Genomic DNA, 14,973 nt, shown 5'->3' with positions numbered 1-14,973 from the left:
TAGGTTGAGGCCAATCCGTGACTGCTTGAACTTTGATTGAGTCCATCCTCACTCCCTGGTGACTGACTTGATAGCCAAGAAAAGATGTCTGATGGACATGGAACTCACATTTCTCAGTTTTGACATAGAGTTGGTTCTCCAGTAGATGGGATAATACTGCACGCACATGAGTAACATGTTCAGTCTCTGTCTTGGAATAAATCAAAATGTCGTCGATGTGGGCAATAACAAATTTGTTCATGAAGTCCTTGAAAATTTCATTTATAAAGGATTGAAAGACAGCTGGAGAGTTGGCTAACCCATAGGGCATTACCTGGTACTCGAAATGCCCCCTAGTGGTGAGAAATGCAGTCTTCCATTCATCACCTTCTTTGATCCTGATGAGATTGTATGCGCTTCGTAGGTCTAGTTTGGTGTAAATGGTGGCCTCTCGTAGTTGTTCCAGAGCCGGAGGTACCAAAGGCAAGGGATAGCGGAATTTTACTGTGACATTGTTAGGTCCACGGTAATCTATGCAGGGTCTTAAACCACCATCCTTTTTACTCACGAAGAAGAACCCGGCGGCTGCAGGAGATGTGGATGGACGAATGAACCCTGAGTCTAAAGCCTCCTCAATGTATTCCTCCATAGCCTGATCCTCAATCCTGGACAATGGGTAAACTCTGCTTTTGGGAGGCATGGCATTGGGAAGCAAATCAATGGCACAATCCCATGGACGATGTGGAGGAAGTTGTGTGGCCTTAGTCTTGCTGAAAACTTCAGACAAATCTTGATATTGACTGGGGATGGATACTTTTACCTGGGTTTCGGGACTCTCAATGCTTGTGGTGAGACATGGTTGTGGCTGAATTGAAAGGCAGTTCATCAAACAGAATGGAGACCAGTGAGTTAACTCCCCTTGGAACCAGGAAATGGAAGGATCATGGATGGTGAGCCAAGGAAATCCTAAGATGACTTCGTATTTGGGTGAGTCAACGACATACAAGGTGATGTTTTCTTGATGGAACAAACCGGTTTGAAGTTTCAAGGTTTTTGTTTGACATTGGATACCTTGATTGATGAGAGTGTCGTCGATAGCTTTGATCTGAATGGGTGGAATGCATGGTTGGGTAGGAATATTAAACTTCTGAATTATGTCCTTGTTGATGATATTCAGAGCTGCTCCAGAGTCAATCAGCGCTGTGAGATCAAGAGACAGAGTATCAGTTCTTATGGTGACGGGTAGTGTAAGCGACTTATTTTTAAGGACAGAGAAATTGTGAATATTTACCCCTGTTGAAGACTTGGCCTTGAGTGGGCAACCGATACTGCGATGGCCTGGTTCACCGCAGTAGAAGCAAAGATGATTTTGTCGACGTCTTGCTCGTTCCTCTTCCGTCAATCGAGAAACGTTAAGTTGCATGGGTTCAACAGATGATTTTTCAACTGTGAGATGGCTGATAGGGGAATGATTATAAACTGTTCTGTTAGTACATTGCTTGGGAGTCTGTCTCATGAGATTATCGATCTTGATGGTGAGATTAACAAGTTCTGAAAATGATAAATCCTCTCTACGACAGGCGAGTTCAGTTTGCAGATCAACATTGAGGCTGTTGTAAAAGGTAGCTTTAAGAGAGACATCATTCCATCCACTCTGAGCTGCCAGTGTGCGAAACTCAATAGCATAATCAGCTGCGGTGCGGTTACCTTGTTTTGCATTAATAAGTTGTGTTGAAATATCCCTGCCACCTGCGGGATATTCAAAAACTTCTTGAAGTTGAAGTAAAAAATACTCAGTGGATCTCCTGAGTTGTGTATCGCTATCCCACACCGCTGAAGCCCAATCGAGGGCTTTTCCCGTGAGCAAAGTCATGAGAAATGCACATCTCTTCTTCTCAGATTCAAATCGATCTTGTTGGAACTCAAAATATAGCTGTACTTGTCGAATGAATCCCTTGCATTGTTCAGCAGAGCCATCAAACTTATTAGGAAGAGCAAAGCTTACCATTGAAGGCGTGGGAGGAGGAAGAGATCGTACGTAGTGCGTCAGGTGTTCGTTGACTGATTGTAGCTTTGCAAGTTGTTCCTGATAATTCTTCAGAACCTCGCTTTGGCAAGCGAATGCGGCTTGTAAGTTGGAAACCTCCGCTGGATTCACGGGAGGCGAAGTATTCTGTAATGAGGACGCTGATGCAGCGTTAGAATCCATATGCAGAAGTTTATTGCAAATATCAAACAACAAACACGTGGAAACAGGCAGAGGGTCAATAACAGTAAAGCAGTCCGATCTTTCGACAATCCAAGGGATAATCCAAGAGACGTTAGTGAGAAACCAGGCAAAGAAGTCAAACCTTGAGATCAGTCCACACAAGCAAACAATCCAGAAAGGGAAATCCGTAGAATCAATGGTCAGAGAACGAGGCAGAATCATACAGATGCAGACAATCAGAATATCAGGAAAACGCTTGGTAAGGCAGGGTAAACTGGCAATACTTCGCGATGAGAAAGCACATGGTCCCAGCTTAAGTAGTCCCAAACAGGAAGTGAATGTAGAAGCAGCAGAGGGAGCGCTCAGTCAGTACTCGGGTGATGGCTCCCTCTGCTGGCTTGGCATTACAGTTACAGGCCTATCTAGAATCACTACGTCACAACGTGATCTCTGCTGCCGGCAAAATACAAAACCTCCTCGGCAGTCATGAAGCGGAATTCTGCTTCAGGAAGCCAGAAAAGAAAGAAGAGAAAGGAAGAGGAGGATATGAAAAAACAAGATAGTGATAAGTGATAAATTACACTGGATAAAATAACTCTACTTGTCTTGTACAAAAATATGTTTATGTTAGGCAAATGCTGCTTGTAACAAACAGTTAGTGCAACTTTTTTTTTTCGAACGGGCGGAATATGGTTACATACTGTAATATGTTTTTTTAATGGGATAAGGAAGACACAGATCTGTTCCAGAATCACTGTTTATCGTATTTAATGACATGACATTGCTATAGCTTTGTAATAAGTTTTGATGAAAGTGGCATAGCATGCTATACTAACTATTCCACTGTGATAATCTATTTAGGAAAACCACACAATAAATTCCGTGCATCAAACATTAGCTCGGGATGTTTTTAAGCATTAATAGTTGAGAAAGCAGCTGCATCCCTTCCCTTCTAATATCAAAATATGGAAATGCTAACATATCTTTTCGGTAACACTTTATAATAACCATCATTAATAGATGGTAAATTGTTAGTTATTTAATCTTTAGTTAATTAATACTTAAGTACTTAATAAATACTTTGTAACCCATCTATAAACATTATTTAACCAGAAAGAGGCAGAGGAACATGATTTTTTCATAGCTTATCTTAATGTGCTAGTGTCGGGATATACGGTAGTGACAGTTTTTATAAGTTACCAATGGATCTTGAACAGTTACTTTATTCTGTGTGGCAATTTTTACACTGTTACATTTTGAAGAACAGTATGAGGATAACCCACATGTTTTACTGGTACTGTTTATTAACTATTTAACAAGGTATTATAGTCATCAGTTGCAACTTTATAATAACCATCCAGATAATGTTTGTAGACAGTTTACAAACCAACTAGTAACCCTAAACAAAGTGTTAGGAATATCTGGTCCGTCTATCTATGTAATGTTTATAGATGTTTTAAAAATGGTTTCTTAAAGGTTTACAAAAATTTTTTAATCATTACCCGATACCTAATATACAGGTGCTGGTCATAAAATTAGAATATCATCAAAAAGTTGATTTATTTCAAGAATTCAACTTAACAGGTGAAACTAATATATTATATAAACTCATTGCATGCAAAGTGAGATATTTCAAGCCTTTATTTGTTATAATTTTGATGATTATGGCTTACAGCTTATGAAACCCACAAAATCAAAATCCCAGAAAATTAGAATATTACATGAAATCACACAGTAATTACACAGTGATACCATGGTCATTGAACCAGGTTTTGGTTCTTTTGGCAGTGTGGGCAGGTGCAAATCCTGCTGGAAAATGAAGTCAGCATCTCCATAAGGCTTGTCTGCTGAAGGAAGCATAAAGTGCTCTGGAAATGTCCTGGTAGACGGCTGCGTTGAGTGGACCAACACCAGCCGATGACATGGCTCCCCAAACCAACACAGACTGTAGAAACTTCACACTGGACTTCAAGCATCTTGGATTGTGTGCCTCTCCTTTCTTCCTCCAGACTCTGGGACCTTGGTTTCCAAATGAGATGCAAAATTTGCTCTCATCAGAAAAGAGGACTTTGGTCCACTGTGCTTTATTAAATCCAGAGTCAACGCAGCCGTCTACCAGGACATGTACAGAGCACTTCATGCGTCCTTCATTTTCCAGCAGGATTTGCACCTGCCCACACTGCCAAAATAACCAAAACCTGGTTCAATGACCATGGTATCACTGTGTAATTACTGTGTGATTTCATGTAATATTCTATTCTAGTTTATATAATATATTAGTTTCACCTGTTAAGCTGAATTCTTGAAATAAATCAACTTTTTGATGATATTCTAATTTTATGACCAGCACCTGTATTATATGATAGATTTAATGTGTGTTACAATAAACTGTTAATTTACAGCACTACTAATAATTAGTAAACATTTAATTATAATTTCATTGTTTGTTAACAGTAAAAAGACTGTTTGCTAACAGTTAAATGACAATTAACTAAAGATTAATTTACCATCCATTAATGATTGTTATTATAAAGTGTTACCATCTTTTCTTTCTCCCTCAAGGTGCTTTGCTTAAATGTCTCAGCCCTCAGGATCTTCTTAAGGATACCTCCACTGATGAAGGTGAGCTGTTAATAGTGAGCTCTTTCAATATGCTAACAGTGAAATGGTAAAACGTACTTCACAAGTAATTATTACTTCTCAGTGCTGATGTTTCCTCTATAGCACAAGGTACCACAAGCTCTATAATTATAAGTGATATCCTGCACAGCCCAGAGTTTAAACTGATAAGTGTGTGCTATAAGCTGTTCCACATTCCCCAGTACTCTTTTACAGGTGGCTGTAAATGTCGATGTTTTCAGTTACAAAACACGCTCACCTGCAAACAGACGCCGGTTTTACAGTGACGCAAATAAAGCACAAAAAGAGCTCTTTTCTGTCTGTCATATGTAGGTTACATGCCCAGTACAAAGTACACACCCCTACACACAAGCACAAACTTTTCCCCAGCTCACGCTGGAAGTTTCATAAATGTAGCGCGTGTGCCTACTGTGATGTATGCACCCCTACACACAAGCACTGTTTCCACAGTCTCAAACTTTCCTCCAGCTCACGCTGGAAGTTTCATAAATGTAGCGCGCGTGCATTTAACGTATAATGTACATTTAATGTTTAATATACAGTAGTGCCTGTCAAATTTTGTGCGGAGGGGGGGAGGGGGGATTCCTTCAAACGGCCCTGTACAGGATGATGAACAGACAGACGTCAGAAGTAACAGAAGATGATCAGCTGAAGACTTAGAGAAACAGAGGAGAGAACAGAATATCAACATGTCCAGTCCTGACAGCACAGGTGATGAACACAGACCAATCTAAATCTGACATTAATGGTTATTCAATTCCATCAATAAAGGCCAAATCTATTCAAGCTCTCTTTCATCATGTGAACTTGGGAACAGTTTCATTGTATTTAGTTTCTTAATTATTTTTATTCAAACAAATAAGTATTATTGTTTATGTATACAAGTCAACAACATATGTGTAGCACACAATGTCAAGTTTCAAGAGCTGAAGGTAAGTGCAGAAAAACTATAGTTTCTTAAAATAATGCACAGTGTCTTTATGCATGAAGTCCACATGCAAGAGGCTTGTCTTCAGCTGTTTCTTAAACAAAAAAGTATATATATTAACGCAACTCTGACTTCCTTTTTAAACAATTAATTGAAAAGTTAATTAATTTTATCTTCCTCAAACTCACGCAATTGTTTCATTTTCAAAAGATGTCTACAAAATAATCAGTTCACACAGAAACCATGGTCTCCTTAGTATTCACTAGGTTTATAGAGCAGCAAAGGAAACCATTCCACAATGTGCATGTTTTGAACACATTTTCTATGCTACTAGTTTCAAGTGTATATTTTGAATAACCTAAATAACTGCATCAAGCAGAGGGGCGTGTTTTACTAATAATTTGTTTATTTTTGCACAAGGCACTACATCATTTGAATTATTTTGGTGTTATCAGAATACATAACACTTTAAAATCAACACATTAATATTAGTATTGCTATGCATGTACACACACACACACACACACACACACACACACACAATAACTGATGGTGACTGACATGGACTTAGTTTCACATTTGAGGGAGGACTGTATCATCATCAAATAAAACCTTCAAAATCCACATTTAGATGGAGTTTGTTTTAACAGCCGTCACCAGAGTCATTAACTTATCATTCACAAAACACAATCAAAGAAACAAAATTATGAACCTTCTTTAAAACACATTTATTAACTCCATTGAACATTTCTAAAGGAAAGTAAATGAGTTAAAGGTGCCTGTTTCTTCTACATTGATTTTTCACATGCTGGTTCTCTTCACACACACAAACGGCTTCTTCACAGTACATATGTTATCATTCCAGTTGCCATCTGTTGCAAGATAGAACAAAATATTTGATTTTATCATTTGTGTATTATAAAAAAAAAAAAAAAAGCAAATTGTTTATTTAGTCTATTTAGATAGTTTATGAGCATTAACAGCAGTTACTTAACTGTCATAGTTCATCTCAATGCAGTTCTCATGTCCATTAACAGCAGTTACTTACTGATATAGTTCATCCCAAGGCAGTTCTCATGTCCACCACTGTTATCGGGCTGGTTAGGCGCCCATATTGGAAAGTTCATTTTGGTTCCATCACTCCAGAGCCAAACTCCCTCCTGTGAACAGAAGAGGAAAAAAATACATTGTGTTTATGTCCACAGCTCACATGACTTAATTTTATCTTTATTCATCTAAAAGATTATTTCACATTAGCATTAACCCCGTCTCCACTTTAAAAATGTCTGAAATCTATCTTTATGTCTATCTAAATGTCTACACATCTATCTTTACGCATTTTGAAAAATGTTTTAATGTAAATGTAGCTGTAAATGCCCAGTAGCACAAAAAGCAAGATCAAAAAAAAGAACTGCATACTTGAACAGCATCATGGCCTCCGATCCAGGCAGGAGTTGAGGCCTGAGTTCCGGATCTAACCAGGTCCTGTATAACAGTGTACTCCTCATAGCTGTGCACAGAAGCAAGGTTCGCATTATACTGCAAACAGAATTTCTGTAGAGGAAGAGACATAAACAAACACCACTATTCATAATAAAAAAATGTATTATTTTAAATTAATATTCCAAAATCTGTGACATGCCTTCAGTTACCATCAAAATAATTTTTACTCGTGCTGTTTATTTTTTTGTTTTGGTTAAGTCTAAAATCTGCCATTAGAGGTGGGACTACTTTTCTACAAAAGGTTCTGGTTATACTGTAGATGTAGATTAGATATAACTTCACATTATATAAAGTTTTTCAGTTATCCTCTCATGGTAACATGAAATGTGTTGTCTTTATTTTCATACCATTGTGATATTTTATTATCACCGTGATATATGTTTAAACCCTAGAGCTCCATTGTAATTTCTTTACTGTTAACATTTTTTTTTTTTTTTACTTATTTTATGTCATATTACAAGCTGAATGTATCATACCTCTGCATTAATCCATGTTTGAAGGTTATTGAAAAACTTGAAGCATCTGTTTCCAAAGGCAGACCATCCTGCCCAACAGACTGTTAAAGGGAAGTTTTGTGTGTTATTTAAAAAAAAATTACCATTAATGACCTTTCATGTAATTAAATGAATAATTTTAAGGTACAGTATGTAACTTGTGTCCCTTTACCGGTTAAAACACAAAAAGGCATGCAACATTGTTTTGGTCGTGCTTCGGCTTTGCATGACAGTGCAGATGAAGGCGACGCTTCACAATAGATGCTTTACAGTGAACTCTGTTAGAGAGATACATATGACAGTCTATCTATTCAATAAAACACCTTACTCAACAGTCGAGTCATAAAAACACCATTATCTCCACTTCGCTTTTACAACTTTTCAAATCCCTCAGTTCTCTCCATCTCCTAAAGCCAAGCTGATGTTGATTCTTGTTTTATTACGAGCTCTGTCTCGTTCTCTTTTCTCCAGCAGACTCTCGTCTGTTCGGTGTTTGTTTAAAACGGGTGTGAAGACACCCATTGGTGGGTCTACAGGGTGAATCTCAACAGGTTGGAGATTTAGCAGCTCAACTTCTTCCTTTCTTGCTCATGTGAAAGCTAACCCCTGCCACTCACACACCAGACGCATGGCAAAGTAGCCGGAGCAACCTTCCTCTATTTATGTATATGACGAGACACGCACGGGCGAGTGACGTATACGCAATTTCCCATGAAAACTGGTCCGACAGGTCTAAAATATAAACACTTATAACAGGCTTACCATAGTAAACCAGCGAATCATGGTTTGTAAGAAGGATTGATGATGTATTTGACTCATTACTTACAATTTTGTCTATTTTGAACAAAAAAGCTACATAGTGTACCTTAAATAAACAAAGGATTAAAAAAAATGTATATTTTAACAAATAAACATCATGATGTGAAAAGACATTTAAGATTTTGCACTAATCAAAGTATTTTGTTTTTGTTAACCTATGGCTCCACCCTCCCAACACCATAGCAACGGTTTGCACCATCCATAAAAGAACTAAACATAACATTAAGGAAAACATTTAATAATTATTGCAAAATTGCCCAAATTAAAACTTCACCAGAAAAAAAGACAAATAATTGAAAATGCTAAAAAACTAAATTACTTTAACACAACAATATTGATATTGATATACTGATCAATAGCAATACACCACTCACTTGTGTTCTATAATTATTTAGTACCCTATCGAGTGCATGAGAGTAACTATTACAGCAGTATTTCATATGAGAAACATGCACACACCTGCTGATGGCCTAGTCTGGCCAGAATCCTGTGGTGTCAATCCACTGCCTGCCTCTGAGTTCGATGTGTTGTCTCCATCTACATGTACAATCAGACATGGCATTGCCACATACCATTATAAACCCTTTTGAAACTATTCTATATAGCTTAAGCTGTAAACAAGAAGTAAACACTTACAGTTGGGACTGGGGCTTGCCTCTGATGCTTCTCTTCCTACAGTAGCATTTGTCTTGTGTTTCTCCAAAAATGTGTTGTTTGCACCTGTCATGATTTGACATGTTTGAACCATTAAAGGGTTAGTTCACCCAAAAAATGAAAATTCTGTCAGTAATTACTCACCCTCATGTTGTTCCAACCCCGTAAGACTTTCGTTCATCTTCGGAACACAAATTAAGATATTTTTGATGAAATCTGAGAGTTGTCTCACTCCTCCTGCAGGCTTATGGACACTATAACTTGCTGGCCCAAAAAAGTTATTAAAGAGATCGTTAATATAGTCCAAGTGACTCCAGTGGCTCAATCTTAAGTTTATAAAGCGACGAGAATACTTTTTGTTAGCAAAAACAAACAAAAAACACACCTTTATTCCACTTTTCATTTCCTTCTCTCTGGGCCTCGAGTCTTTTCACGTAGTGTTTTTAGGTAGCGCGTCTGTGTTGCACGTCACACGCATCACACACATGACCAGCATCGCCCAATAGTGAGCCTACGTGGTGACGTGCAACACAGACGCGCTGCGCAAAAACACTATGTAAACTAACTCGAGGCACGTTATTTTTGTTTGTTTTTGCGCACAAAAAGTATTCTCGACGCTTTATAAACTTAAGATTGAGCCACTGGAGTCACTTGGACTATATTAACGATCTCTTTAATAACTTTTCTGGGCCAGCAAGTTATAGTGTCCATAAGCCTGCGGGAGGAGTGAGACAACTCTCAGATTTCATCAAAAATATCTTAATTTGTGTTCCGAAGATGAACGAAAGTCTTAAGGGGTTGGAACAACATGAGGGTGAGTAATTACTGACAGAATTTTCATTTTTGGGTGAACTAACCCTTTAATATAAAACTCTTCAGCATAAACAAACAGATTCTCATAATCTACACACCAAAATCACAATGCCTGTCTGTCTGTGACTTCAACTGCACTATTACAGCAGAAAGAAATACATTTATTTATTTATGCATAAGTTATTTCTTGATATGCACTGAATTCATGTAAAACATTTAAAAAAAAAAAACTGTGTTTTTTTTGGCAGGTCCACGCTGGTTGTCAAACTTGTCATGGTTATGACACTATCACTTGGTCAATTACACTAAACAGCCATCTCTGATAATGTTGTTTTTTTTTATTCAACTTTACTATGCTATAATATTCCGCTGCTGAAATGAGCATTACGTGTGGTAAATCCGTCCCGTGGTGCTAATATGCAGTCACCGTCATGTTTTGCTCGTGATGATGGAGCGACCAGCTTGTAGTAGAACAATTAACCACTTAGTAACATACCTGTATATTTCACTTTCTTTTTCTCATCCTGTTTTCTTTTTATGATACTGAGCCCCTGATGGCTTTGACCTTTTCGGCTATGACGACGTTCCCTGCCGCCTTCTAGGCTACATCTCATTTCTCTAACAGCAGCGGCCACTATCACCAGGGAGACTTGTCACTCAGATACTCGCAAGTAATCATAATGCCTCGAAATAGCAAAAGTATGAAATAATAATAATAATAAAAAAATAGATATAAATAAAACAAATCTCTGGATCTCCAGCTGTTTGCGCTCTAGGCGACCACCTAGTTTGCCTATGCCTAGAAACGGCCCTGCTACTACTACTACTAATAATAATAATAAATATACTACAGATTTAACATGTGTATTTGTTTATGTCAACAAATACAAATATAAAATACATTCATAAGAATCAATAACGTTAGCTAATATAATTGTTGTTGTTTTATTGTCTAAATGTCATCATAATAATTCAGAAACAAACTCAGGTTTACTTTAGTGCACATACTGTATTAGATCCTTCTTCTGATTATTCATTACAGAGTCCCAGGTGTGCTATAGTTCATGTTAAAATAACAGTAATGATGTGAAACGTGGAATAACTCTTACCTGAAACAGTCAAAGCTATGAGAAGACAGAGAGACAGGTAGACAGTCCAGACCGCCATTGTTTCTCTGAATACTGAAACAGAAATATACAGAATTAATTATTTCAGTTTTATTTTTGTGACACAAACCAGTTCAGTAGTTCAATGTCAACGTCTGGATATTGCGTTGTTGAGCGGAGCCCTGGTTCATCTTTATATACTGGAGGTGAGTGTGTTTATCAGCATCATCATTCACATGCTCATGTTCTCACTTCCTGTACAAACACTGTTTTTGTATAGTTTGTACTTGAGCCACTTCTGTTATAATACCATTATTGTGTTATGTGTCTTTTATGTGTGTTCTTGGTATGTATACAGAATAAATGAATAGATATTATTCATCTATTCTGTAATTGCATCAGTGTGCATGTTTTATGTACATGGTTTATTTCTCCCTCTCTTCATAAGATGCTATTTGTTCACCTGGAATGAATGGAGGATAGTTGCTGTCATCAGCAAATATGTACAAATATTTACACTGTAAAACCTTGCTGTAAAAAAACGGCCACATTCTGACCGTAACATACATTTTCCATTAAGACTGTAATGAACCGTAGATACCGTGGAAAACAATGAATTCTGGGTAATATTTGTTGTTTTCGAGAAAGTAGCTTACTGGAATATACTGTGAATGGTATGACCTTTGAATGCTGTTCCTTCATTAATGAATAACTACACAGAAACAAATGAGTAATGCACTATTGACATTCTAGAAACTCTGCTGAATGTGGTAGGTCACTATTAGCTAACAAAGATGGTCAGGTGATACATCACTCATCATCATCATAAAGTAAAATTGACTAATGTGATCAAAAGTGGTTGCTTGTTATTACAGTTGTTCTCGATTGCTTAAACACTATAACCAGGCTTTTGACCTAAAATTTCAAAACCATAATGCCATTTATCAAAAAAGCACACCCATTTCCCTAAACTATAAACACTATTCCCTGTTTAGACACATGAGTCAGATTTGTTGAACTGTCACTGCAAAACTCTACACACAAATCCCTTCATTTCTCACTGCCTACACCATGTTGTCATTTAGAAAGCACTAGCATTCAATATTGTTCACTCAAGTCAGCACAGCTTCAGCTCAGTTAGCACACAATTACCCCGGTGGAAACACTAAGAGTCAAAATTTAACACACATCAATCAGAACCTTCAATAGATAGATAAAAGGTCCCAAATCAGTTTATTGAGTTTTGGAACAATGGATCCAGAAAGACATGAAGGAAGAGGGATAAGAATGAGGAGGAGGAAGGGCAAGAAGACAAGCAGTCTCAGATGAAATTCAAGCCACTCTAGTTGCCCATGTCTTTGTCAATGGTTTGGCAAAGTTTGGTTTTTCAGCAAGAGTGAATGGTTTTGAGTGTAGAGCTTCATTTTGACCTGAAAATAGGATGTTTGGGGAATTGGGTGAGACGTTATGGATTTGTGTTTATAGTTTTGAGAATACGAGGCATAGTCTCAAGAAATGTGTTTAAGCAATCGAGAAATACTGTAATACACACACACAAACATCAAGAATCAGCATATGAATCTCAATACATATAATGCTGCTGTAATTATTTATCTGTAGTGGTTGATGAAGATGAGTGTCATTAGTGTTTGATTTTGTGTTATTTATGTTTTATACATGTCATTGTGGCGAGGGGGGCGTGGTTTTGCGAAGTCTGTAGCAGGAGAGAAAGGAGGGGGCCGATCGGTGAGTAAGTAGGTCAAGTGCAAAATGATGAACACCTGTGTCTGATTGCAGTGATTGGTGTGGAGAGACCGGATATAAGCCAGCATGCGGGAGGAGATGAGAGAGAGAGTTGGACTGGAACCTCACCTGTACGCTGTGTTTTGTGGAATCTGTGATTGTTATTTGTCCCGTTTTGTTATTGCTGTGCGTGGCACGGTGAATGCGCTACGTGCGGCCTTTTTGTTTATTTGTTTCTTTTGTTAAATAAAAGTGAGTGTTTTCAGTCACGCCGACCCCTGTCTTCTTCCTTCCTTGCAATATCATATTGAACCTCGTTACAGTCATATTGTGAGAAATAACAGTATTAAGGCCCGTTCACACCAAGGAACAGGAATACAGCTTTCCTGAAGCTCAAACAGCAGAGCGTTGGTGCTTGCAACACCAAGGTCACTGGCTTGATTCCCAGGGAAAGCAAGAACTGATAAGAATGTAGATGTGTACCTTGAAATCCAATTTAAGCGTCTGGCAAATGCATAAATGTAAAAAAAAAGTTGTTGTTTTTTAAAATAAATTAATTAATAAATGTAAGGGCGATAACTATGAAGATAACAATAAAGATATTAAGTAGCTGATTAACGTGTTTTGGATATTGATATTGCTATTTACCTGTTTCAAAGAAATATAATTTGCTTGCTTTTAAGTTAATGCCATATAAATATGCCGAGTATGTGTCAGGAACCCACACAGACAAACTGGCTTTCTCAACAAGTCTATGGGAATTATAGATCGGGTAGATGTGCTCATTGCGCCAACACTACGCAAACAAACAAAACACAATGAACAAACAAAACGTAACCTTAAGCTGAGGATCGCAGAACATAAGGCTGCTATCAGAAACAATAACCTTGACTGTGCCATTGCTAAACATTATACAGAGAAGAGCCATAGTCCAGCTGCCTCCCTCAGGTTTACTGGTATTGAGAGGGTATTGCCAAACCCTAGAGGAGGTCACATCATTAAACTGCTCTTGAAAAGAGAAGCTTTTTGGATTAACTGTCTTCTGTTGAACCCTCTGGTGTGAACAAATCACAGGATTTTAGCTGTTTTCTATAAATGTGGGTTATAGGATATTGACTTTTATCCTCACTGCAGTGCATGTATCTGTAACATTGTGGACATATTGATGATGTATGTCTGTAATGTGAATATATATATATATATATATATATATATATATATATATATATATATATATATATATATATATATTAGAGGTGGGCATAGATTAATTTTTTTTAATCTAGATTAATCTAGATTAAAATGGCTCATTTGAATTCTGCCGAAGGCATTCAGAATATGTGTGCTACCCAAATAATGACTATAAAACTAAGTCTTTGAGAACAGGTTTCTCAAGCCAGGTGGCGCATTAGACCAGGGGCTCATCTCCTGTTTCCAAAATGCATCACAAACTGCTTGAGAAAGCTGTTCTACTCATAGACTTTAATAGGTTACTACTGTACTGTTACCGTCCGTAGGCAACATTAGGTAGGCCCATGTTATTATCAACTACTATAGGCTATCAATTAGGGATGGGCGATATGGCCTAAAATCCATATTGTGATATACATTGCAGCCTCTTGCGATAACGATATATATTATAATAAAACCATTTCAGAACAGGTTACACAGACCCTGCTAAACAACTGCTAAATGTATTTTTTTTATTATTATTTTTTTTTGAAAGGGTGTATGTAGTTTTGAGAACATATATTGTGCAAAACTGTAAGTATACAATACAATTTTGCAGATAAATAAAATTTAAGTACACTATAGCTGCAGAGACTTAAGTAGGTCTAATGTTTAATATGGCTTGGAGCTTATGAAACCCCAACTTTAAAATTAGAATATTGTCTAACTGATGTATTTTCAGTTAAAAAGAAACACAACAACGATTCTTAAAATCGGGCGCTTTTAATAAAAAGAGATTATGTTCTACACCACTCACTCAGATATATTGGGAATAATACGCGCGCACTGGTATTCAGTGATATGTTTCGTTTTGAATTTGAGGTGGTAGAACGGATTAGTCAGGTGTTAATTGAT

General features: G+C 37.4%; 2 protein-coding genes across 2 annotated transcripts in view; both read right to left on the bottom strand.

Moving 5' to 3' along the window:
• Window positions 1-14,973, bottom strand: part of LOC308700561 (CD276 antigen homolog) — a 1,553,888-nt gene that overhangs the window by 928,498 nt on the left and 610,417 nt on the right. The window lies entirely within an intron of this gene.
• LOC308700620 (galactose-specific lectin nattectin-like) lies at window positions 6,149-11,347 on the bottom strand. The gene is made up of 7 exons (XM_081382316.1): window positions 11,149-11,347; window positions 9,209-9,292; window positions 9,032-9,109; window positions 7,736-7,815; window positions 7,176-7,310; window positions 6,805-6,916; window positions 6,149-6,628 (listed from the first exon to the last, which is right to left on the bottom strand). Exons 1-7 carry the CDS (start codon window positions 11,204-11,206, stop codon window positions 6,558-6,560), a joined length of 618 nt encoding a protein of 205 aa, XP_081238442.1. The 5' UTR covers window positions 11,207-11,347; the 3' UTR covers window positions 6,149-6,557.

This window comes from Scardinius erythrophthalmus, assembly GCF_964197995.2.
Source record: "Scardinius erythrophthalmus genome assembly, chromosome: 1".
Taxonomy (NCBI): domain Eukaryota; kingdom Metazoa; phylum Chordata; class Actinopteri; order Cypriniformes; family Leuciscidae; genus Scardinius; species Scardinius erythrophthalmus.
The sequence above is the reverse complement of the archived record's forward strand: the minus strand, read 5'-3'. Positions and strand labels throughout refer to the sequence as shown.